Source organism: Oncorhynchus masou, chromosome 1 (assembly GCF_036934945.1).
Source record: "Oncorhynchus masou masou isolate Uvic2021 chromosome 1, UVic_Omas_1.1, whole genome shotgun sequence".
In the NCBI taxonomy this organism is placed as follows: Eukaryota; Metazoa; Chordata; class Actinopteri; order Salmoniformes; family Salmonidae; genus Oncorhynchus; species Oncorhynchus masou.
The window spans coordinates 79557064-79582833 of NC_088212.1; the positions used below are offsets into that span (position 1 = coordinate 79557064).

General features: G+C 41.4%; 1 protein-coding gene across 3 annotated transcripts in view; it reads right to left on the reverse strand.

Annotated features, from left to right (window-relative positions):
* The window catches only part of LOC135551362 (nuclear factor of activated T-cells, cytoplasmic 3-like), a 129663-nt gene that overhangs the window by 76706 nt on the left and 27187 nt on the right, over window positions 1–25770 (reverse strand). For all 3 annotated transcript variants that reach the window (XM_064982590.1, XM_064982584.1, XM_064982598.1), the window contains exon 3: window positions 953–1115. In XM_064982590.1, coding sequence (XP_064838662.1) covers window positions 953–1115 — 163 coding nt within the window. The remainder of the gene's footprint in view (window positions 1–952; window positions 1116–25770) is intronic.

The window sequence follows — 25770 nt, forward strand, 5'->3', positions numbered from 1 at the left end:
CGAATCTCGGAGCATCGTAGCACCATTTGGTGCAAAAACTCGACTTACCCAGTTGCGGCCCACTTTTTGGAAGCAAACCACTCGATTTCGTTCTTACGTTATATTGGCATCGAAAATGTCACCCTCCCTAGGAGAGGGGGTGACCTCGACAATTTATTGTTAAAATGAGAGGCTGCATGGATCTTTAATTTAAAGACCCTTGCTCCCTTTGGTCTCAACGTAGACTTTGAACTGAAGCCATTCTTGTGATTATTGTGATTTTGCTGTTCATTGTAAATGTTTGTAGGCTTATGTAGCCAACTTGTATCTATGATCGTATGCTATCCATTTATGTTTTTTTTATGCTATTTTAATATAGCAGAATTAACCACTGATATCAGGCAACACCCAGCCATGATTACAGACACCTGTGTGTGCCCTTTGACACTATATAAACTAGTCACACCGCAGTGTTTGTCATTATACCCTGATGAAGACAGCTTGTCTCTCTAAACGTTGGATATTAGGTCATTACATTATTGCATGTGAGCTCCGAGACTGTGCGGCTCTCCTTTCATTTTTCATGTGTTCTACTCCACTAGCCAGCACCTCGCCTAAATAGGTGTGCGTTTCTTTAGCCTCTAGGCTTACCTTATGTAACACACTGCAGGGCAGTCAGGCATCATTCTAACAGACGGGCACAACAAACTGGCCATGACCTACTGTATACTATGACCTAAAGAGCCATTTGACCTGTGTTTTGCCAGTTATTAGGTAAGGTTGGTTACACCAGCTGGTAATAACTGAATGTTTTGGTTATTGTGATTTCTATGGGTTATTCACTGACTATGTACTAGGCCAGTGAATTAGTGAGGAAGGTCCACCCGCTTTGACAATGTTGATGCCAGGGGCCTTTGAGCCCTGTCTGGAAAACAATCTAGGGGAAAGACTACAATAAGCCATATGGTCTTACCTTGACAACAGGATGACCACCTGATGCAGCTTTGATCGCCCCTCTGCTTCCCTCCGTCTCGTAGTGTGCTCGGTGGTGGGCCTTGGGGTGCACCTCAACCTTCAGCTCGTACTGGCCAAACAGGTGGGGCAGGGGCCAGTCCAGGGGGGGTAGGGAAGAGGTCCTGGGGACAGACCGATACATAGACAATAAGGGTACTGATGGTTTGGATAACAACAAGATACAGATCACCTAGGCATTACCTAGGTGATCTATGGATAACAAATAGGTATAGCCTATATCACCTAGCATTTCTTGTCTTTTGGGAAGACATTACCTGTGAGCCGCTGTGACTACATAATCATCCTATGGATAACAAAAAGGCTCTATAATCAGAGATTTTGGTCTAACATATTAGCAAGCAGGGGCAGGTTAGAGCTAGTTAAGCCAGCTGGATTCATTCAAACCTGCCTTGGCAGCACAGTACAGTAGTTCTGTTTACAAACTACTGCCAGGCCACCACACCCACATGTTCTACTCTGAGAACTAAGAGCATTTACTTGTAAGATGAGTCAATTTTAGTATAGAGAACCACTCAACTATCGCAATTGTATTTGGTCAGGGAAAAGAGGTTGTGCTTTTAACATAAATATGCTACTGGAATGTAGGTTTGACTGCCCTTAATCAAAGAGAATAAGTACATAGAAGAACCAATGCAATGACACATTATATATGGTAATATAAAGAAGTGAGAGCACAACAGCTTGTGCTGAATCATGACCTCTGGAAACATTGTGGAGGATCACACTAGGCCTACACTAGGTCTGAGTGACACACAGAGTACAGTGTCTAAATGGGGCTGTAGGCTGTGTGTTCAACCCCATCAGTCAGACAGTGAATCATAGGAATTCCCACCAACATTAGGCTAACCATACCGGATTAATCACACTTGTAATAGGTCATGCAGGGACTGTAACTAGCAGTGAATCATGAAGGGGTTTTACACTATAAACGGTATATAGATGTATGGTTGTGTTGTTCAGCACTGTAGTATGGATGAGGCTGTGTCACAGGAGAGACTGCAGGCTGATGGTTTTTCCCCCTCTGTATGTTTTTATCTATGTAGGGCACAATCATATTTGAACAGCTGCACTCAAAAATAAACACTCCATCTGTGCCCATCCACACAGACAAACTCTCTCTCAGTGTGTCTCTGGGTAGCTTGGCTGGTCTATGGCTCTATTTATTGATCAAGAACCTACAGAGAAATAATGTTCTAAAAACCTATTTAGGCAAATTATTGTCAAAACTATTTAGGATGTTAGTAATTCATAATCTACTAGCCTACACACTGAATCTTCATAAAAAAGACTGAGTCAGTTATAAAGACTTGGCTACATTCAGCCAGTTATAAAGACTTGGCTACATTGAGCCAGTTATAAAGACTTGGCTACACTGAGCCAGTTATAAAGACTTGGCTACATTGAGCCAGTTATAAAGACTTGGCTACATTGAACCAGTTATAAAGACTTGGCTACATTGAGCCAGTTATAAAGACTTGCCTACATTGAGTCAGTTATAAGGACTAGGCTACACTGAGCCAGTTATAAAGACTTGGCTACATTGAGCCAGTTATAAAGACTTGGCTACATTGAGCCAGTTATAAAGACTTGGCTACATTGAACCAGTTATAAAGACTTGGCTACACTGAGCAAGTTATAAAGACTTGGCTACATTGAGCCAGTTATAAAGACTTGGCTACATTGAACCAGTTATAAAGACTTGGCTACATTGAGCCAGTTATAAAGACTTGCCTACATTGAGTCAGTTATAAGGACTAGGCTACACTGAGCCAGTTATAAAGACTTGGCTACATTGAGCCAGTTATAAAGACTTGGCTACATTGAGCCAGTTATAAAGACTTGACTAAACTGAGCCAGTTATAAAGACTTGGCTACATTGAGCCAGTTATAAAGACGGAGATACATTGAGCCAGTTATAAGAACTTGGCTACATTGAGCCAGTTATAAGGACTTGGCTACATTGAGCCAGTTATAAGGACTTGGCTACATTGAGCCAGTTATAAAGACTTGGCTACACTGAGCCAGTTATAAAGACTTGGCTACATTGAGCCAGTTATAAAGATGGGGCTACACTGAGCCAATTATAAGGACTTGGCTCCATTGAGCCAGTTATAAAGACTTGGCTACACTGAGCCAGTTATAAAGACTTGGCTACATTGAGCCAGTTATAAAGACTTGGCTACACTGAGCCAGTTATAAAGACTTGGCTACACTGAGCCAGTTATAAAGACTTGGCTATACTGAGCCAGTTATAAGAACTTGGCTACATTGAGCCAGTTATAAAGACTTGTCTACACTGAGCCAGTTTTAAAGACTTGGCTACATTGAGCCAGTTATAAGGACTTGGCTACATTGAGCCAGTTATAAAGACTTGACTACACTGAGCCAGTTATAAAGACTTGGCTATACTGAGCCAGTTATAAAGACTTGGCAACATTGAGCCAGTTATAAAGACTTGGCAACATTGAGCCAGTTATAAAGACTTGTCTACACTGAGCCAGTTATAAAGACTTGGCTACATTGAGCCAGTTATAAAGACGGGGCTACACTGAGCCAGTTATAAGGACTTGGCTACATTGAGCCAGTTATAAAGACGGGGCTACATTGAGCCAGTTATAAGGACTTGGCTACATTGAGTCAGTTATAAAGACTTGGCTACATTGAACCAGTTATAAAGACTTGGCTACATTGAGCCAGTTATAAAGACTTGGCTACATTGAGCCAGTTATAAAGACTTGACTACACTGAGCCAGTTATAAAGACTTGGCTACATTGAGCCAGTTATAAAGACGGGGCTACATTGAGCCAGTTATAAGGACTTGGCTACATTGAGCCAGTTATAAAGACTTGGCTACACTGAGCCAGTTATAAAGACTTGGCTACATTGAGCCAGTTATAAAGATGGGGCTACACTGAGCCAGTTATAAGGACTTGGCTACATTGAGCCAGTTATAAGGACTTGGCTACATTGAGCCAATTATAAGGACTTGGCTCCATTGAGCCAGTTATAAAGACGGGGCTACACTGAGCCAGTTATAAAGACTTTGCTACATTTAGCCAGTTATAAAGACTTGACTACATTGAGCCAGTTATAAAGACTTGGCTACACTGAGCCAGTTATAAATACTTGGCTACACTGAGCCAGTTATAAAGACTTGGCTATACTGAGCCAGTTATAAAGACTTGTCTACACTGAGCCAGTTTTAAAGACTTGGCTACATTGAGCCAGTTATAAGGACTTGGCTACATTGAGCCAGTTATAAAGACTTGGCTACATTGAGCCAGTTATAAAGACTTGACTACACTGAGCCAGTTATAAAGACTTGGCTATACTGAGCCAGTTATAAAGACTTGGCAACATTGAGCCAGTTATAAAGACTTGGCAACATTGAGCCAGTTATAAAGACTTGTCTACACTGAGCCAGTTTAAAAGACTTGGCTACATTGAGCCAGTTATAAAGACGGGGCTACACTGAGCCAGTTATAAGGACTTGGCTACATTGAGCCAGTTAAAAGACGGGGCTACATTGAGCCAGTTATAAGGACTTGGCTACATTGAGCCAGTTATAAAGACTTGGCTACATTGAACCAGTTATAAAGACTTGGCTACATTGAGCCAGTTATAAAGACTTGCCTACATTGAGCCAGTTATAAGGACTAGGCTACAATGAGCCAGTTATAAAGACTTGGCTACATTGAGCCAGTTATAAAGACTTGGCTACATTGAGCCAGTTATAAAAACTTGACTACACTGAGCAGTTATAAAGACTTGGTTACATTGAGCCAGTTATAAAGATGGGGATACACTGAGCCAGTTATAAAGACTTGGCAACATTGAGCCAGTTATAAAGACTTGGCAACATTGAGCCAGTTATAAAGACTTGTCTACACTGAGCCAGTTTAAAAGACTTGGCTACATTGAGCCAGTTATAAAGACTTGCCTACATTGAGCCAGTTATAAGGACTAGGCTACACTGAGCCAGTTATAAAGACTTGGCTACATTGAGCCAGTTATAAAGACTTGGCTACATTGAGCCAGTTATAAAAACTTGGCTACATTGAGCCAGTTATAAAGACGGGGCTACACTGAGCCAGTTATAAGGACTTGGCTACATTGAGCCAGTTATAAAGACTTGGCTACATTGAACCAGTTATAAAGACTTGGCTACATTGAGCCAGTTATAAAGACTTGCCTACATTGAGCCAGTTATAAGGACTAGGCTACACTGAGCCAGTTATAAAGACTTGGCTACATTGAGCCAGTTATAAAGACTTGGCTACATTGAGCCAGTTATAAAAACTTGACTACACTGAGCAGTTATAAAGACTTGGTTACATTGAGCCAGTTATAAAGATGGGGATACACTGAGCCAGTTATAAGGACTTGGCTACATTGAGCCAGTTATAAAGACTTGGCTACACTGAGCCAGTTATAAAGACTTGGCTACATTGAGCCAGTTATAAAGACGGGGCTACACTGAGCCAGTTATAAGGACTTGGCTACATTGAGCCAGTTATAAAGACTTGGCAACATTGAGCCAGTTATAAAGACTTGTCTACACTGAGCCAGTTTAAAAGACTTGGCTACATTGAGCCAGTTATAAAGACGGGGCTACACTGAGCCAGTTATAAGGACTTGGCTACATTGAGCCAGTTAAAAAGACGGGGCTACATTGAGCCAGTTATAAGGACTTGGCTACATTGAGCCAGTTATAAAGACTTGGCTACATTGAACCAGTTATAAAGACTTGGCTACATTGAGCCAGTTATAAAGATGGGGCTACACTGAGCCAGTTATAAGGACTTGGCTACATTGAGCCAGTTATAAGGACTTGGCTACATTGAGCCAATTATAAGGACTTGGCTCCATTGAGCCAGTTATAAAGACGGGGCTACACTGAGCCAGTTATAAAGACTTGACTACATTGAGCCAGTTATAAAGACTTTGCTACATTGAGCCAGTTATAAAGACTTGACTACATTGAGCCAGTTATAAAGACTTGGCTACACTGAGCCAGTTATAAAGACTTGGCTATACTGAGCCAGTTATAAAAACTTGGCTACATTGAGCCAGTTATAAAGACTTGACTACATTGAGCCAGTTATAAAGACTTTGCTACATTGAGCCAGTTATAAAGACTTGACTACATTGAGCCAGTTATAAAGACTTGGCTACACTGAGCCAGTTATAAAGACTTGGCTATACTGAGCCAGTTATAAAAACTTGGCTACATTGAGCCAGTTATAAGGACTTGGCTACATTGAGCCAGTTATAAAGACGGGGCTACACTGAGCCAGTTATAAGGACTTGGCTACATTGAGCCAGTTATAAGGACTTGGCTACATTGAGCCAGTTATAAAGACGGGGCTACACTGAGCCAGTTATAAAGACTTGACTACATTGAGCCAGTTATAAAGACTTTGCTACATTGAGCCAGTTATAAAGACTTGACTACATTGAGCCAGTTATAAAGACTTGGCTACACTGAGCCAGTTATAAATACTTGGCTACACTGAGCCCGTTATAAAGACTTGGCTATACTGAGCCAGTTATAAAGACTTGGCTATACTGAGCCAGTTATAAAAACTTGGCTACATTGAGCCAGTTATAAAGACTTGGCAACATTGAGCCAGTTATAAAGACTTGTCTACACTGAGCCAGTTTTAAAGACTTGGCTACATTGAGCCAGTTATAAGGACTTGGCTACATTGAGCCAGTTATAAAGACGGGGCTACACTGAGCCAGTTATAAAGACTTTGCTACATTGAGCCAGTTATAAAGACTTGACTACATTGAGCCAGTTATGAAGACTTGGCTACACTGAGCCAGTTATAAATACTTGGCTACACTGAGCCAGTTATAAAGACTTGGCTATACTGAGCCAGTTATAAAGACTTGGCAACATTGAGCCAGTTATAAAGACTTGGCAACATTGAGCCAGTTATAAAGACTTGTCTACACTGAGCCAGTTTAAAAGACTTGGCTACATTGAGCCAGTTATAAAGACGGGGCTACACTGAGCCAGTTATAAGGACTTGGCTACATTGAGCCAGTTATAAAGACTTGGCTACATTGAACCAGTTATAAAGACTTGGCTACATTGAGCCAGTTATAAAGACTTGCCTACATTGAGCCAGTTATAAGGACTAGGCTACACTGAGCCAGTTATAAAGACTTGGCTACATTGAGCCAGTTATAAAGACTTGGCTACATTGAGCCAGTTATAAAACTTGACTACACTGAGCAGTTATAAAGACTTGGTTACATTGAGCCAGTTATAAAGATGGGGATACACTGAGCCAGTTATAAGGACTTGGCTACATTGAGCCAGTTATAAAGACTTGGCTACACTGAGCCAGTTATAAAGACTTGGCTACATTGAGCCAGTTATAAAGACGGGGCTACACTGAGCCAGTTATAAGGACTTGGCTACATTGAGCCAGTTATAAAGACTTGGCAACATTGAGCCAGTTATAAAGACTTGTCTACACTGAGCCAGTTTAAAAGACTTGGCTACATTGAGCCAGTTATAAAGACGGGGCTACACTGAGCCAGTTATAAGGACTTGGCTACATTGAGCCAGTTAAAAAGACGGGGCTACATTGAGCCAGTTATAAGGACTTGGCTACATTGAGCCAGTTATAAAGACTTGGCTACATTGAACCAGTTATAAAGACTTGGCTACATTGAGCCAGTTATAAAGATGGGGCTACACTGAGCCAGTTATAAGGACTTGGCTACATTGAGCCAGTTATAAGGACTTGGCTACATTGAGCCAATTATAAGGACTTGGCTCCATTGAGCCAGTTATAAAGACGGGGCTACACTGAGCCAGTTATAAAGACTTGACTACATTGAGCCAGTTATAAAGACTTTGCTACATTGAGCCAGTTATAAAGACTTGACTACATTGAGCCAGTTATAAAGACTTGGCTACACTGAGCCAGTTATAAATACTTGGCTACACTGAGCCCGTTATAAAGACTTGGCTATACTGAGCCAGTTATAAAGACTTGGCTATACTGAGCCAGTTATAAAAACTTGGCTACATTGAGCCAGTTATAAAGACTTGGCAACATTGAGCCAGTTATAAAGACTTGTCTACACTGAGCCAGTTTTAAAGACTTGGCTACATTGAGCCAGTTATAAGGACTTGGCTACATTGAGCCAGTTATAAAGACGGGGCTACACTGAGCCAGTTATAAAGACTTTGCTACATTGAGCCAGTTATAAAGACTTGACTACATTGAGCCAGTTATGAAGACTTGGCTACACTGAGCCAGTTATAAATACTTGGCTACACTGAGCCAGTTATAAAGACTTGGCTATACTGAGCCAGTTATAAAGACTTGGCAACATTGAGCCAGTTATAAAGACTTGGCAACATTGAGCCAGTTATAAAGACTTGTCTACACTGAGCCAGTTTTAAAGACTTGGCTACATTGAGCCAGTTATAAAGACGGGGCTACACTGAGCCAGTTATAAGGACTTGGCTACATTGAGCCAGTTAAAAAGACGGGGCTACATTGAGCCAGTTATAAGGACTTGGCTACATTGAGCCAGTTATAAAGACTTGGCTACATTGAACCAGTTATAAAGACTTGGCTACATTGAGCCAGTTATAAAGACTTGCCTACATTGAGCCAGTTATAAGGACTAGGCTACACTGAGCCAGTTATAAAGACTTGGCTACATTGAGCCAGTTATAAAGACTTGGCTACATTGAGCCAGTTATAAAAACTTGACTACACTGAGCAGTTATAAAGACTTGGCTACATTGAGCCAGTTATAAAGACTTGGCAACATTGAGCCAGTTATAAAGACTTGTCTACACTGAGCCAGTTTAAAAGACTTGGCTACATTGAGCCAGTTATAAAGACGGGGCTACACTGAGCCAGTTATAAGGACTTGGCTACATTGAGCCAGTTATAAAGACTTGGCTACATTGAACCAGTTATAAAGACTTGGCTACATTGAGCCAGTTATAAAGACTTGCCTACATTGAGCCAGTTATAAGGACTAGGCTACACTGAGCCAGTTATAAAGACTTGGCTACATTGAGCCAGTTATAAAGACTTGGCTACATTGAGCCAGTTATAAAAACTTGACTACACTGAGCAGTTATAAAGACTTGGTTACATTGAGCCAGTTATAAAGATGGGGATACACTGAGCCAGTTATAAGGACTTGGCTACATTGAGCCAGTTATAAAGACTTGGCTACACTGAGCCAGTTATAAAGACTTGGCTACATTGAGCCAGTTATAAAGACGGGGCTACACTGAGCCAGTTATAAGGACTTGGCTACATTGAGCCAGTTATAAAGACTTGGCAACATTGAGCCAGTTATAAAGACTTGTCTACACTGAGCCAGTTTAAAAGACTTGGCTACATTGAGCCAGTTATAAAGACGGGGCTACACTGAGCCAGTTATAAGGACTTGGCTACATTGAGCCAGTTAAAAGACGGGCTACATTGAGCCAGTTATAAGGACTTGGCTACATTGAGCCAGTTATAAAGACTTGGCTACATTGAACCAGTTATAAAGACTTGGCTACATTGAGCCAGTTATAAAGATGGGGCTACACTGAGCCAGTTATAAGGACTTGGCTACATTGAGCCAGTTATAAGGACTTGGCTACATTGAGCCAATTATAAGGACTTGGCTCCATTGAGCCAGTTATAAAGACGGGGCTACACTGAGCCAGTTATAAAGACTTGACTACATTGAGCCAGTTATAAAGACTTTGCTACATTGAGCCAGTTATAAAGACTTGACTACATTGAGCCAGTTATAAAGACTTGGCTACACTGAGCCAGTTATAAAGACTTGGCTATACTGAGCCAGTTATAAAAACTTGGCTACATTGAGCCAGTTATAAAGACTTGACTACATTGAGCCAGTTATAAAGACTTTGCTACATTGAGCCAGTTATAAAGACTTGACTACATTGAGCCAGTTATAAAGACTTGGCTACACTGAGCCAGTTATAAAGACTTGGCTATACTGAGCCAGTTATAAAAACTTGGCTACATTGAGCCAGTTATAAGGACTTGGCTACATTGAGCCAGTTATAAAGACGGGGCTACACTGAGCCAGTTATAAGGACTTGGCTACATTGAGCCAGTTATAAGGACTTGGCTACATTGAGCCAGTTATAAAGACGGGGCTACACTGAGCCAGTTATAAAGACTTGACTACATTGAGCCAGTTATAAAGACTTTGCTACATTGAGCCAGTTATAAAGACTTGACTACATTGAGCCAGTTATAAAGACTTGGCTACACTGAGCCAGTTATAAATACTTGGCTACACTGAGCCCGTTATAAAGACTTGGCTATACTGAGCCAGTTATAAAGACTTGGCTATACTGAGCCAGTTATAAAAACTTGGCTACATTGAGCCAGTTATAAAGACTTGGCAACATTGAGCCAGTTATAAAGACTTGTCTACACTGAGCCAGTTTTAAAGACTTGGCTACATTGAGCCAGTTATAAGGACTTGGCTACATTGAGCCAGTTATAAAGACGGGGCTACACTGAGCCAGTTATAAAGACTTTGCTACATTGAGCCAGTTATAAAGACTTGACTACATTGAGCCAGTTATAAAGACTTGGCTACACTGAGCCAGTTATAAATACTTGGCTACACTGAGCCAGTTATAAAGACTTGGCTATACTGAGCCAGTTATAAAGACTTGGCAACATTGAGCCAGTTATAAAGACTTGGCAACATTGAGCCAGTTATAAAGACTTGTCTACACTGAGCCAGTTTTAAAGACTTGGCTACATTGAGCCAGTTATAAAGACGGGGCTACACTGAGCCAGTTATAAGGACTTGGCTACATTGAGCCAGTTATAAAGACGGGCTAAATTGAGCCAGTTATAAGGACTTGGCTACATTGAGCCAGTTATAAGGACTTGGCTACATTGAGCCAGTTATATAGACTTGGCTACATTGAGCCAGTTATAAAGACTTGGCTACATTAAGCCAGTTATAAAGACGGGGCTACACTGAGCCAGTTATAAGGACTTGGCTACATTGAGCCAGTTACAAAGACTTGTCTACACTGAGCCAGTTTAAAAGACTTGGCTACATTGAGCCAGTTATAAAGACGGGGCTACACTGAGCCAGTTATAAGGACTTGGCTACATTGAGCCAGTTAAAAAGACGGGGCTACATTGAGCCAGTTATAAGGACTTGGCTACATTGAGCCAGTTATAAAGACTTGGCTACATTGAGCCAGTTATAAAGACTTGGCTACACTGAGCCAGTTATAAAGACTTGGCTACATTGAGCCAGTTATAAAGACGGGGCTACACTGAGCCAGTTATAAGGACTTGGCTACATTGAGCCAGTTATAAAGATGGGGCTACACTGAGCCAGTTATAAAGACTTGGCTACACTGAGCCAGTTATAAATACTTGGCTACACTGAGCCAGTTATAAAGACTTGGCTATACTGAGCCAGTTATAAAGACTTGGCAACATTGAGCCAGTTATAAAGACTTGTCTACACTGAGCCAGTTTTAAAGACTTGGCTACATTGAGCCAGTTATAAAGACGGGGCTACACTGAGCCAGTTATAAGGACTTGGCTACATTGAGCCAGTTATAAAGACGGGGCTACATTGAGCCAGTTATAAGGACTTGGCTACATTGAGCCAGTTATAAGGACTTGGCTACATTGAGCCAGTTATAAGGACTTGGCTACATTGAGCCAGTTATATAGACTTGGCTACATTGAGCCAGTTATAAAGACTTGGCTACATTAAGCCAGTTATAAAGACGGGGCTACACTGAGCCAGTTATAAGGACTTGGCTACATTGAGCCAGTTATAAAGACTTGTCTACACTGAGCCAGTTTAAAAGACTTGGCTACATTGAGCCAGTTATAAAGACGGGGCTACACTGAGCCAGTTATAAGGACTTGGCTACATTGAGCCAGTTAAAAAGACGGGGCTACATTGAGCCAGTTATAAGGACTTGGCTACATTGAGCCAGTTATAAAGACTTGGCTACATTGAGCCAGTTATAAAGACTTGGCTACACTGAGCCAGTTATAAAGACTTGGCTACATTGAGCCAGTTATAAAGACGGGGCTACACTGAGCCAGTTATAAGGACTTGGCTACATTGAGCCAGTTATAAGGACTTGGCTACATTGAGCCAGTTATAAAGATGGGGCTACACTGAGCCAGTTATAAAGACTTGACTACATTGAGCCAGTTATAAAGACTTTGCTACATTGAGCCAGTTATAAAGACTTGACTACATTGAGCCAGTTATAAAGACTTGGCTACACTGAGCCAGTTATAAATACTTGGCTACACTGAGCCAGTTATAAAGACTTGGCTATACTGAGCCAGTTATAAAGACTTGGCAACATTGAGCCAGTTATAAAGACTTGGCTACATTGAGCCAGTTATAAAGACGGGGCTACACTGAGCCAATTATAAGGACTTGGCTACATTGAGCCAGTTATAAAGACGGGGCTACATTGAGCCAGTTATAAGGACTTGGCTACATTGAGCCAGTTATAAGGACTTGGCTACATTGAGCCAGTTATAAAGACTTGGCTACATTGAGCCAGTTATAAAGACTTGGCTACATTAAGCCAGTTATAAAGACGGGGCTACACTGAGCCAGTTATAAGGACTTGGCTACATTCAGCCAGTTATAAAGACTTGGCTACATTGAGCCAGTTATAAAGACTTGGCTCCACTGAGCCAGTTATAAATACTTGGCTACACTGAGCCAGTTATAAGGACTTGGCTACATTGAGCCAGTTATAAGGACTTGGCTTCATTGAGCCAGTTATAAAGACTTGTCTACATTGAGACAGTTATAAAGACTTGACTACACTGAGCCAGTTATAAAGACTTGGCTATACTGAGCCAGTTATAAAGACTTGGCTACATTGAGCCAGTTATAAGGACTTGGCTACATTGAGCCAGTTATAAAGACGGGGCTACATTGAGCCAGTTATAAGGACTTGGATACATTGAGCCAGTTATAAGGACTTCGCTACATTGAGCCAGTTATAAAGACTTGGCTACAATGAGCCAGTTATAAAGATGGGGCGAAACTGAGCCAGTTATAAAGACTTGGCTACATTGAGCCAGTTATAAAGACTTGGCTACACTGAGCCATTTATAAGGACTTGGCTACATTGAGCCAGTTATAAAGACTTGGCTACATTGAGACAGTTATAAAGACTTGGCTACACTGAGCCCGTTATAAAGACTTGGCTACACTGAGCCAGTTATAAGCACTTGGCTACATTGAGCCAGTTATAAAGACTTGGCTACACTGAGCCAGTTATAAAGACGGGGCTACATTGAGCCAGTTATAAGGACTTGTCTACATTGAGTCAGTTATAAAGACTTGTCTACACTGAGCCAGTTTTAAAGACTTGGCTACATTGAGCCAGTTATAAAGACTTGGCTACATTGAGACAGTTATAAAGACTTGGCTACACTGAGCCCGTTATAAAGACTTGGCTACACTGAGCCAGTTCTAAGGACTTGGCTACATTGAGCCAGTTTTAAAGACTTGGCTACATTGAGCCAGTTATAAAGACGGGGCTACACTGAGCCAGTTATAAGGACTTGTCTACATTGAGCCAGTTATAAAGACTTGTCTACACTGAGCCAGTTTTAAAGACTTGGCTACATTGAGCCAGTTATAAAGACTTGGCTACACTGAGCCAGTTATAAAGACTTGTCTACCCTGAGCCAGTTATAAGGACTTGGCTACATTGAGCCAGTTATAAAGACTTGTCTACATTGAGCCAGTTTTAAAGACTTGGCTACATTGAGCCAGTTATAAAGACGGGGCTACACTGAGCCAGTTCTAAGGACTTGGCTACATTGAGCCAGTTATAAAGACGGGGCTACACTGAGCCAGTTCTAAGGACTTGGCTACATTGAGCCAGTTATAAAGACTTGGCTACATTGAGCCAGTTATAAAGACTTGCCTACATTGAGTCAGTTATAAGGACTAGGCTACACTGAGCCAGTTATAAAGACTTGGCTACATTGAGCCAGTTATAAAGACTTGGCTACATTGAGCCAGTTATAAAGACTTGACTAAACTGAGCCAGTTATAAAGACTTGGCTACATTGAGCCAGTTATAAAGACGGAGATACATTGAGCCAGTTATAAGAACTTGGCTACATTGAGCCAGTTATAAGGACTTGGCTACATTGAGCCAGTTATAAGGACTTGGCTACATTGAGCCAGTTATAAAGACTTGGCTACACTGAGCCAGTTATAAAGACTTGGCTACATTGAGCCAGTTATAAAGATGGGGCTACACTGAGCCAATTATAAGGACTTGGCTCCATTGAGCCAGTTATAAAGACTTGGCTACACTGAGCCAGTTATAAAGACTTGGCTACACTGAGCCAGTTATAAAGACTTGGCTATACTGAGCCAGTTATAAGGACTTGGCTACATTGAGCCAGTTATAAAGACGGGGCTACATTGAGCCAGTTATAAGGACTTGGCTACATTGAGTCAGTTATAAAGACTTGGCTACATTGAACCAGTTATAAAGACTTGGCTACATTGAGCCAGTTATAAAGACTTGGCTACATTGAGCCAGTTATAAAGACTTGACTACACTGAGCCAGTTATAAAGACTTGGCTACATTGAGCCAGTTATAAAGACAGGGCTACATTGAGCCAGTTATAAGGACTTGGCTACATTGAGCCAGTTATAAAGACTTGGCTACATTGAGCCAGTTATAAAGACTTGGCTACACTGAGCCAGTTATAAAGACTTGTCTACCCTGAGCCAGTTATAAGGACTTGGCTACATTGAGCCAGTTATAAAGACTTGTCTACATTGAGCCAGTTTTAAAGACTTGGCTACATTGAGCCAGTTATAAAGACGGGGCTACACTGAGCCAGTTCTAAGGACTTGGCTACATTGAGCCAGTTATAAAGACGGGGCTACACTGAGCCAGTTCTAAGGACTTGGCTACATTGAGCCAGTTATAAAGACTTGGCTACATTGAGCCAGTTATAAAGACTTGCCTACATTGAGTCAGTTATAAGGACTAGGCTACACTGAGCCAGTTATAAAGACTTGGCTACATTGAGCCAGTTATAAAGACTTGGCTACATTGAGCCAGTTATAAAGACTTGACTAAACTGAGCCAGTTATAAAGACTTGGCTACATTGAGCCAGTTATAAAGACGGAGATACATTGAGCCAGTTATAAGAACTTGGCTACATTGAGCCAGTTATAAGGACTTGGCTACATTGAGCCAGTTATAAGGACTTGGCTACATTGAGCCAGTTATAAAGACTTGGCTACACTGAGCCAGTTATAAAGACTTGGCTACATTGAGCCAGTTATAAAGATGGGGCTACACTGAGCCAATTATAAGGACTTGGCTCCATTGAGCCAGTTATAAAGACTTGGCTACACTGAGCCAGTTATAAAGACTTGGCTACACTGAGCCAGTTATAAAGACTTGGCTATACTGAGCCAGTTATAAGGACTTGGCTACATTGAGCCAGTTATAAAGACGGGGCTACATTGAGCCAGTTATAAGGACTTGGCTACATTGAGTCAGTTATAAAGACTTGGCTACATTGAACCAGTTATAAAGACTTGGCTACATTGAGCCAGTTATAAAGACTTGGCTACATTGAGCCAGTTATAAAGACTTGACTACACTGAGCCAGTTATAAAGACTTGGCTACATTGAGCCAGTTATAAAGACAGGGCTACATTGAGCCAGTTATAAGGACTTGGCTACATTGAGCCAGTTATAAAGACTTGGCTACATTGAGCCAGTTATAAAGACTTGACTACACTGAGCCAGTTATAAAGACTTGTCTACACTGAGCCAGTTACAAGGACTTGGCTACATTGAGCCAGTTATAAAGACGGGGATACACTGAGCCAGTTATAAGGACTTGGCTACATTGAGCCAGTTATAAAGACTTGGCTACACTGAGCCAGTTATAAAGACTTGGCTACATTGAGCCAGTTATAAAGATGGGGCTACACTGAGCCAGTTATAAGGACTTGGCTACATTGAGCCAGTTAAAAGGACTTGGCTACATTGAGCCAATTATAAGGACTTGGCTCCATTGAGCCAGTTATAAAGACGGGGCTACACTGAGCCAGTTATAAAGACTTTGCTACATTTAGCCAGTTATAAAGACTTGACTACATTGAGCCAGTTATAAAGACTTGGCTACACTGAGCCAGTTATAAATACTTGGCTACACTGAGCCAGTTATAAAGACTTGGCTATACTGAGCCAGTTATAAAGACTTGTCTACACTGAGCCAGTTTTAAAGACTTGGCTACATTGAGCCAGTTATAAGGACTTGGCTACATTGAGCCAGTTATAAAGACTTGGCTACATTGAGCCAGTTATAAAGACTTGACTACACTGAGCCAGTTATAAAGACTTGGCTATACTGAGCCAGTTATAAAGACTTGGCAACATTGAGCCAGTTATAAAGACTTGGCAACATTGAGCCAGTTATAAAGACTTGTCTACACTGAGCCAGTTTAAAAGACTTGGCTACATTGAGCCAGTTATAAAGACGGGGCTACACTGAGCCAGTTATAAGGACTTGGCTACATTGAGCCAGTTAAAAAGACGGGGCTACATTGAGCCAGTTATAAGGACTTGGCTACATTGAGCCAGTTATAAAGACTTGGCTACATTGAACCAGTTATAAAGACTTGGCTACATTGAGCCAGTTATAAAGACTTGCCTACATTGAGCCAGTTATAAGGACTAGGCTACACTGAGCCAGTTATAAAGACTTGGCTACATTGAGCCAGTTATAAAGACTTGGCTACATTGAGCCAGTTATAAAAACTTGACTACACTGAGCAGTTATAAAGACTTGGTTACATTGAGCCAGTTATAAAGATGGGGATACACTGAGCCAGTTATAAAGACTTGGCAACATTGAGCCAGTTATAAAGACTTGGCAACATTGAGCCAGTTATAAAGACTTGTCTACACTGAGCCAGTTTAAAAGACTTGGCTACATTGAGCCAGTTATAAGGACTTGGCTACATTGAGCCAGTTAAAAGACGGGCTACATTGAGCCAGTTATAAGGACTTGGCTACATTGAGCCAGTTATAAAGACTTGGCTACATTGAACCAGTTATAAAGACTTGGCTACATTGAGCCAGTTATAAAGACTTGCCTACATTGAGCCAGTTATAAGGACTAGGCTACACTGAGCCAGTTATAAAGACTTGGCTACATTGAGCCAGTTATAAAGACTTGGCTACATTGAGCCAGTTATAAAAACTTGACTACACTGAGCAGTTATAAAGACTTGGTTACATTGAGCCAGTTATAAAGATGGGGATACACTGAGCCAGTTATAAGGACTTGGCTACATTGAGCCAGTTATAAAGACTTGGCTACACTGAGCCAGTTATAAAGACTTGGCTACATTGAGCCAGTTATAAAGACGGGGCTACACTGAGCCAGTTATAAGGACTTGGCTACATTGAGCCAGTTATAAAGACTTGGCAACATTGAGCCAGTTATAAAGACTTGTCTACACTGAGCCAGTTTAAAAGACTTGGCTACATTGAGCCAGTTATAAAGACGGGGCTACACTGAGCCAGTTATAAGGACTTGGCTACATTGAGCCAGTTAAAAAGACGGGGCTACATTGAGCCAGTTATAAGGACTTGGCTACATTGAGCCAGTTATAAAGACTTGGCTACATTGAACCAGTTATAAAGACTTGGCTACATTGAGCCAGTTATAAAGATGGGGCTACACTGAGCCAGTTATAAGGACTTGGCTACATTGAGCCAGTTATAAGGACTTGGCTACATTGAGCCAGTTATAAAGACTTGGCAACATTGAGCCAGTTATAAAGACTTGTCTACACTGAGCCAGTTTAAAAGACTTGGCTACATTGAGCCAGTTATAAAGACGGGGCTACACTGAGCCAGTTATAAGGACTTGGCTACATTGAGCCAGTTAAAAAGACAGGGCTACATTGAGCCAGTTATAAGGACTTGGCTACATTGAGCCAGTTATAAAGACTTGGCTACATTGAACCAGTTATAAAGACTTGGCTACATTGAGCCAGTTATAAAGACTTGCCTACATTGAGCCAGTTATAAGGACTAGGCTACACTGAGCCAGTTATAAAGACTTGGCTACATTGAGCCAGTTATAAAGACTTGGCTACATTGAGCCAGTTATAAAAACTTGACTACACTGAGCAGTTATAAAGACTTGGTTACATTGAGCCAGTTATAAAGATGGGGATACACTGAGCCAGTTATAAAGACTTGGCAACATTGAGCCAGTTATAAAGACTTGGCAACATTGAGCCAGTTATAAAGACTTGTCTACACTGAGCCAGTTTAAAAGACTTGGCTACATTGAGCCAGTTATAAGGACTTGGCTACATTGAGCCAGTTAAAAGACGGGGCTACATTGAGCCAGTTATAAGGACTTGGCTACATTGAGCCAGTTATAAAGACTTGGCTACATTGAACCAGTTATAAAGACTTGGCTACATTGAGCCAGTTATAAAGACTTGCCTACATTGAGCCAGTTATAAGGACTAGGCTACACTGAGCCAGTTATAAAGACTTGGCTACATTGAGCCAGTTATAAAGACTTGGCTACATTGAGCCAGTTATAAAAACTTGACTACACTGAGCAGTTATAAAGACTTGGTTACATTGAGCCAGTTATAAAGATGGGGATACACTGAGCCAGTTATAAGGACTTGGCTACATTGAGCCAGTTATAAAGACTTGGCTACACTGAGCCAGTTATAAAGACTTGGCTACATTGAGCCAGTTATAAAGACGGGGCTACACTGAGCCAGTTATAGGACTTGGCTACATTGAGCCAGTTATAAAGACTTGGCAACATTGAGCCAGTTATAAAGACTTGTCTACACTGAGCCAGTTTAAAAGACTTGGCTACATTGAGCCAGTTATAAAGACGGGGCTACACTGAGCCAGTTATAAGGACTTGGCTACATTGAGCCAGTTAAAAAGACGGGGCTACATTGAGCCAGTTATAAGGACTTGGCTACATTGAGCCAGTTATAAAGACTTGGCTACATTGAACCAGTTATAAAGACTTGGCTACATTGAGCCAGTTATAAAGATGGGGCTACACTGAGCCAGTTATAAGGACTTGGCTACATTGAGCCAGTTATAAGGACTTGGCTACATTGAGCCAGTTATAAAGACTTGGCAACATTGAGCCAGTTATAAAGACTTGTCTACACTGAGCCAGTTTAAAAGACTTGGCTACATTGAGCCAGTTATAAAGACGGGGCTACACTGAGCCAGTTATAAGGACTTGGCTACATTGAGCCAGTTAAAAAGACAGGGCTACATTGAGCCAGTTATAAGGACTTGGCTACATTGAGCCAGTTATAAAGACTTGGCTACATTGAACCAGTTATAAAGACTTGGCTACATTGAGCCAGTTATAAAGACTTGCCTACATTGAGCCAGTTATAAGGACTAGGCTACACTGAGCCAGTTATAAAGACTTGGCTACATTGAGCCAGTTATAAAGACTTGGCTACATTGAGCCAGTTATAAAAACTTGACTACACTGAGCAGTTATAAAGACTTGGTTACATTGAGCCAGTTATAAAGATGGGGATACACTGAGCCAGTTATAAAGACTTGGCAACATTGAGCCAGTTATAAAGACTTGGCAACATTGAGCCAGTTATAAAGACTTGTCTACACTGAGCCAGTTTAAAAGACTTGGCTACATTGAGCCAGTTATAAGGACTTGGCTACATTGAGCCAGTTAAAAAGACGGGGCTACATTGAGCCAGTTATAAGGACTTGGCTACATTGAGCCAGTTATAAAGACTTGGCTACATTGAACCAGTTATAAAGACTTGGCTACATTGAGCCAGTTATAAAGACTTGCCTACATTGAGCCAGTTATAAGGACTAGGCTACACTGAGCCAGTTATAAAGACTTGGCTACATTGAGCCAGTTATAAAGACTTGGCTACATTGAGCCAGTTATAAAAACTTGACTACACTGAGCAGTTATAAAGACTTGGTTACATTGAGCCAGTTATAAAGATGGGGATACACTGAGCCAGTTATAAGGACTTGGCTACATTGAGCCAGTTATAAAGACTTGGCTACACTGAGCCAGTTATAAAGACTTGGCTACATTGAGCCAGTTATAAAGACGGGGCTACACTGAGCCAGTTATAAGGACTTGGCTACATTGAGCCAGTTATAAAGACTTGGCAACATTGAGCCAGTTATAAAGACTTGTCTACACTGAGCCAGTTTAAAAGACTTGGCTACATTGAGCCAGTTATAAAGACGGGGCTACACTGAGCCAGTTATAAGGACTTGGCTACATTGAGCCAGTTAAAAAGACGGGGCTACATTGAGCCAGTTATAAGGACTTGGCTACATTGAGCCAGTTATAAAGACTTGGCTACATTGAACCAGTTATAAAGACTTGGCTACATTGAGCCAGTTATAAAGATGGGGCTACACTGAGCCAGTTATAAGGACTTGGCTACATTGAGCCAGTTATAAGGACTTGGCTACATTGAGCCAATTATAAGGACTTGGCTCCATTGAGCCAGTTATAAAGACGGGGCTACACTGAGCCAGTTATAAAGACTTGACTACATTGAGCCAGTTATAAAGACTTTGCTACATTGAGCCAGTTATAAAGACTTGGCTATACTGAGCCAGTTATAAAAACGTGGCTACATTGAGCCAGTTATAAAGACTTGACTACATTGAGCCAGTTATAAAGACTTTGCTACATTGAGCCAGTTATAAAGACTTGACTACATTGAGCCAGTTATAAAGACTTGGCTACACTGAGCCAGTTATAAAGACTTGGCTATACTGAGCCAGTTATAAAAACTTGGCTACATTGAGCCAGTTATAAGGACTTGGCTACATTGAGCCAGTTATAAAGACGGGGCTACACTGAGCCAGTTATAAGGACTTGGCTACATTGAGCCAGTTATAAAGACGGGGCTACACTGAGCCAGTTATAAAGACTTGACTACATTGAGCCAGTTATAAAGACTTTGCTACATTGAGCCAGTTATAAAGACTTGACTACATTGAGCCAGTTATAAAGACTTGGCTACACTGAGCCAGTTATAAATACTTGGCTACACTGAGCCCGTTATAAAGACTTGGCTATACTGAGCCAGTTATAAAGACTTGGCTATACTGAGCCAGTTATAAAAACTTGGCTACATTGAGCCAGTTATAAAGACTTGGCAACATTGAGCCAGTTATAAAGACTTGTCTACACTGAGCCAGTTTTAAAGACTTGGCTACATTGAGCCAGTTATAAGGACTTGGCTACATTGAGCCAGTTATAAAGACGGGGCTACACTGAGCCAGTTATAAAGACTTTGCTACATTGAGCCAGTTATAAAGACTTGACTACATTGAGCCAGTTATAAAGACTTGGCTACACTGAGCCAGTTATAAATACTTGGCTACACTGAGCCAGTTATAAAGACTTGGCTATACTGAGCCAGTTATAAAGACTTGGCAACATTGAGCCAGTTATAAAGACTTGGCAACATTGAGCCAGTTATAAAGACTTGTCTACACTGAGCCAGTTTTAAAGACTTGGCTACATTGAGCCAGTTATAAAGACGGGGCTACACTGAGCCAGTTATAAGGACTTGGCTACATTGAGCCAGTTATAAAGACGGGCTAAATTGAGCCAGTTATAAGGACTTGGCTACATTGAGCCAGTTATAAGGACTTGGCTACATTGAGCCAGTTATATAGACTTGGCTACATTGAGCCAGTTATAAAGACTTGGCTACATTAAGCCAGTTATAAAGACGGGGCTACACTGAGCCAGTTATAAGGACTTGGCTACATTGAGCCAGTTACAAAGACTTGTCTACACTGAGCCAGTTTAAAAGACTTGGCTACATTGAGCCAGTTATAAAGACGGGGCTACACTGAGCCAGTTATAAGGACTTGGCTACATTGAGCCAGTTAAAAAGACGGGGCTACATTGAGCCAGTTATAAGGACTTGGCTACATTGAGCCAGTTATAAAGACTTGGCTACATTGAGCCAGTTATAAAGACTTGGCTACACTGAGCCAGTTATAAAGACTTGGCTACATTGAGCCAGTTATAAAGACGGGGCTACACTGAGCCAGTTATAAGGACTTGGCTACATTGAGCCAGTTATAAAGATGGGGCTACACTGAGCCAGTTATAAAGACTTGACTACATTGAGCCAGTTATAAAGACTTTGCTACATTGAGCCAGTTATAAAGACTTGACTACATTGAGCCAGTTATAAAGACTTGGCTACACTGAGCCAGTTATAAATACTTGGCTACACTGAGCCAGTTATAAAGACTTGGCTATACTGAGCCAGTTATAAAGACTTGGCAACATTGAGCCAGTTATAAAGACTTGTCTACACTGAGCCAGTTTTAAAGACTTGGCTACATTGAGCCAGTTATAAAGACGGGGCTACACTGAGCCAGTTATAAGGACTTGGCTACATTGAGCCAGTTATAAAGACGGGGCTACATTGAGCCAGTTATAAGGACTTGGCTACATTGAGCCAGTTATAAGGACTTGGCTACATTGAGCCAGTTATATAGACTTGGCTACATTGAGCCAGTTATAAAGACTTGGCTACATTGAGCCAGTTATAAAGACGGGGCTACACTGAGCCAGTTATAAGGACTTGGCTACATTGAGCCAGTTATAAAGACTTGTCTACACTGAGCCAGTTTAAAAGACTTGGCTACATTGAGCCAGTTATAAAGACGGGGCTACACTGAGCCAGTTATAAGGACTTGGCTACATTGAGCCAGTTAAAAAGACGGGGCTACATTGAGCCAGTTATAAGGACTTGGCTACATTGAGCCAGTTATAAAGACTTGGCTACATTGAGCCAGTTATAAAGACTTGGCTACACTGAGCCAGTTATAAAGACTTGGCTACATTGAGCCAGTTATAAAGACGGGGCTACACTGAGCCAGTTATAAGGACTTGGCTACATTGAGCCAGTTATAAGGACTTGGCTACATTGAGCCAGTTATAAAGATGGGGCTACACTGAGCCAGTTATAAAGACTTGACTACATTGAGCCAGTTATAAAGACTTTGCTACATTGAGCCAGTTATGAAGACTTGACTACATTGAGCCAGTTATAAAGACTTGGCTACACTGAGCCAGTTATAAATACTTGGCTACACTGAGCCAGTTATAAAGACTTGGCTATACTGAGCCAGTTATAAAGACTTGGCAACATTGAGCCAGTTATAAAGACTTGGCTACATTGAGCCAGTTATAAAGACGGGGCTACATTGAGCCAGTTATAAGGACTTGGCTACATTGAGCCAGTTATAAAGACTTGGCTACATTGAGCCAGTTATAAAGACTTGGCTACATTAAGCCAGTTATAAAGACGGGGCTACACTGAGCCAGTTATAAGGACTTGGCTACATTCAGCCAGTTATAAAGACTTGGCTACATTGAGCCAGTTATAAAGACTTGGCTCCACTGAGCCAGTTATAAATACTTGGCTACACTGAGCCAGTTATAAGGACTTGGCTACATTGAGCCAGTTATAAGGACTTGGCTTCATTGAGCCAGTTATAAAGACTTGGCTACATTGAGACAGTTATAAAGACTTGACTACACTGAGCCAGTTATAAAGACTTGGCTATACTGAGCCAGTTATAAAGACTTGGCTACATTGAGCCAGTTATAAGGACTTGGCTACATTGAGCCAGTTATAAAGACGGGGCTACATTGAGCCAGTTATAAGGACTTGGATACATTGAGCCAGTTATAAGGACTTCGCTACATTGAGCCAGTTATAAAGACTTGGCTACAATGAGCCAGTTATAAAGATGGGGCGAAACTGAGCCAGTTATAAAGACTTGGCTACATTGAGCCATTTATAAGGACTTGGCTACATTGAGCCAGTTATAAAGACTTGGCTACATTGAGACAGTTATAAAGACTTGGCTACACTGAGCCCGTTATAAAGACTTGGCTACACTGAGCTAGTTATAAGCACTTGGCTACATTGAGCCAGTTATAAAGACTTGGCTACACTGAGCCAGTTATAAAGACGGGGCTACATTGAGCCAGTTATAAGGACTTGTCTACATTGAGTCAGTTATAAAGACTTGTCTACACTGAGCCAGTTTTAAAGACTTGGCTACATTGAGCCAGTTATAAAGACTTGGCTACACTGAGCCAGTTATAAAGACTTGTCTACCCTGAGCCAGTTATAAGGACTTGGCTACATTGAGCCAGTTATAAAGACTTGTCTACATTGAGCCAGTTTTAAAGACTTGGCTACATTGAGCCAGTTATAAAGACGGGGCTACACTGAGCCAGTTCTAAGGACTTGGCTACATTGAGCCAGTTATAAAGACTTGGCTACATTGAGCCAGTTATAAAGACTTGGCTACACTGAACCAGTTATAAGGACTTGGCTACATTGAGCCAGTTATAAAGACTTGTCTACACTGAGCCAGTTTTAAAGACTTGGTTACATTGAGCCAGTTATAAAGACGGGGCTACACTGAGCCAGTTATAAGGACTTGGCTACATTGAGCCAGTTATAAAGATTTGGCTACATTGAGCCAGTTATAAAGACTTGGCTAGATTGAGCCAGTTATAAAGACGGGGCTACATAGAGCCAGTTATAAAGACTTGGCTACATAGAGCCAGTTATAAAGACTTGGCTACATTGAGCCAGTTATAAAGACGGGGCTACATAGAGCCAGTTATAAAGACTTGGCTACATTGAGCCAATTATAAAGACTTGGCTACATTGAGCCAGTTATAAGGACTTGGCTACACTGAGCATGATAAAGGTGTTCCTGGTCTGTTACAGTTACAGGGAGACACAGTTTTCTCTAACACAGCACTATGCAGTACAAATGGGGAGAAATTAAACGTGTGTAGGTGTGTGTGCGTCCATGGTCTATGAGTAAGAGGAATGATACACACCACTGTAAGCTGTCCTAACAGGCAGACATTTACACCACATTATGCCTCTCTCTACAGTAACTATCCTAACCACAAAGGCTAGCCTAACCTTCTCCGCTAGTCAAAGAAAGTCACTAACCATGGTCTTTTGTTTCTTTATGTGCCCCGTCAGGTCGTGGCAAAACTACAATTGTGCTTTCAACAGGTCATGCTATGTCAGACAAACATGCCACACAGAAATGCCCTCCACTCAGCCCTCACACAGCATGCAGACCACAGACACCAAATAAAATGAATGTTAATTTAATAAAGGCCAGGGAACTCAAAAAGAACTCAACAGAGTAGCAAAACATGAGTCAGTCAGTTTTTCCCTATCCTCCATGGCTCTATCGGAAGCTGGGCAGCTGGCTGGCTCCGAACACCATCAGTCAGGCTAAATGGGAGAAATGTGGTGGCTGGCTTTCTTTGGAGTCAGTTCACTGAATAAACTGTTGTCCAGAGGAAAGAATGACATTTGAAGAAAGATAGAAGCACGTGCCTCTAACATTGTAGTCAATGAGGGGTATTCTACCACTGGCATCTGTTCCCATGCGATTTTGAATCAAAGTAGGCTATAGGACAGCCTGTCCTGGTAGCCTAGATTCCCCCACAGCACACGGCAGAGGAAAGCCCCCATGAATATGATCACATTGCATGCTATAAAGATGTACTGCACAAGTCACAACTATTCTAAATAAAAAGGTAGGCTTCTCAGACCCAGATC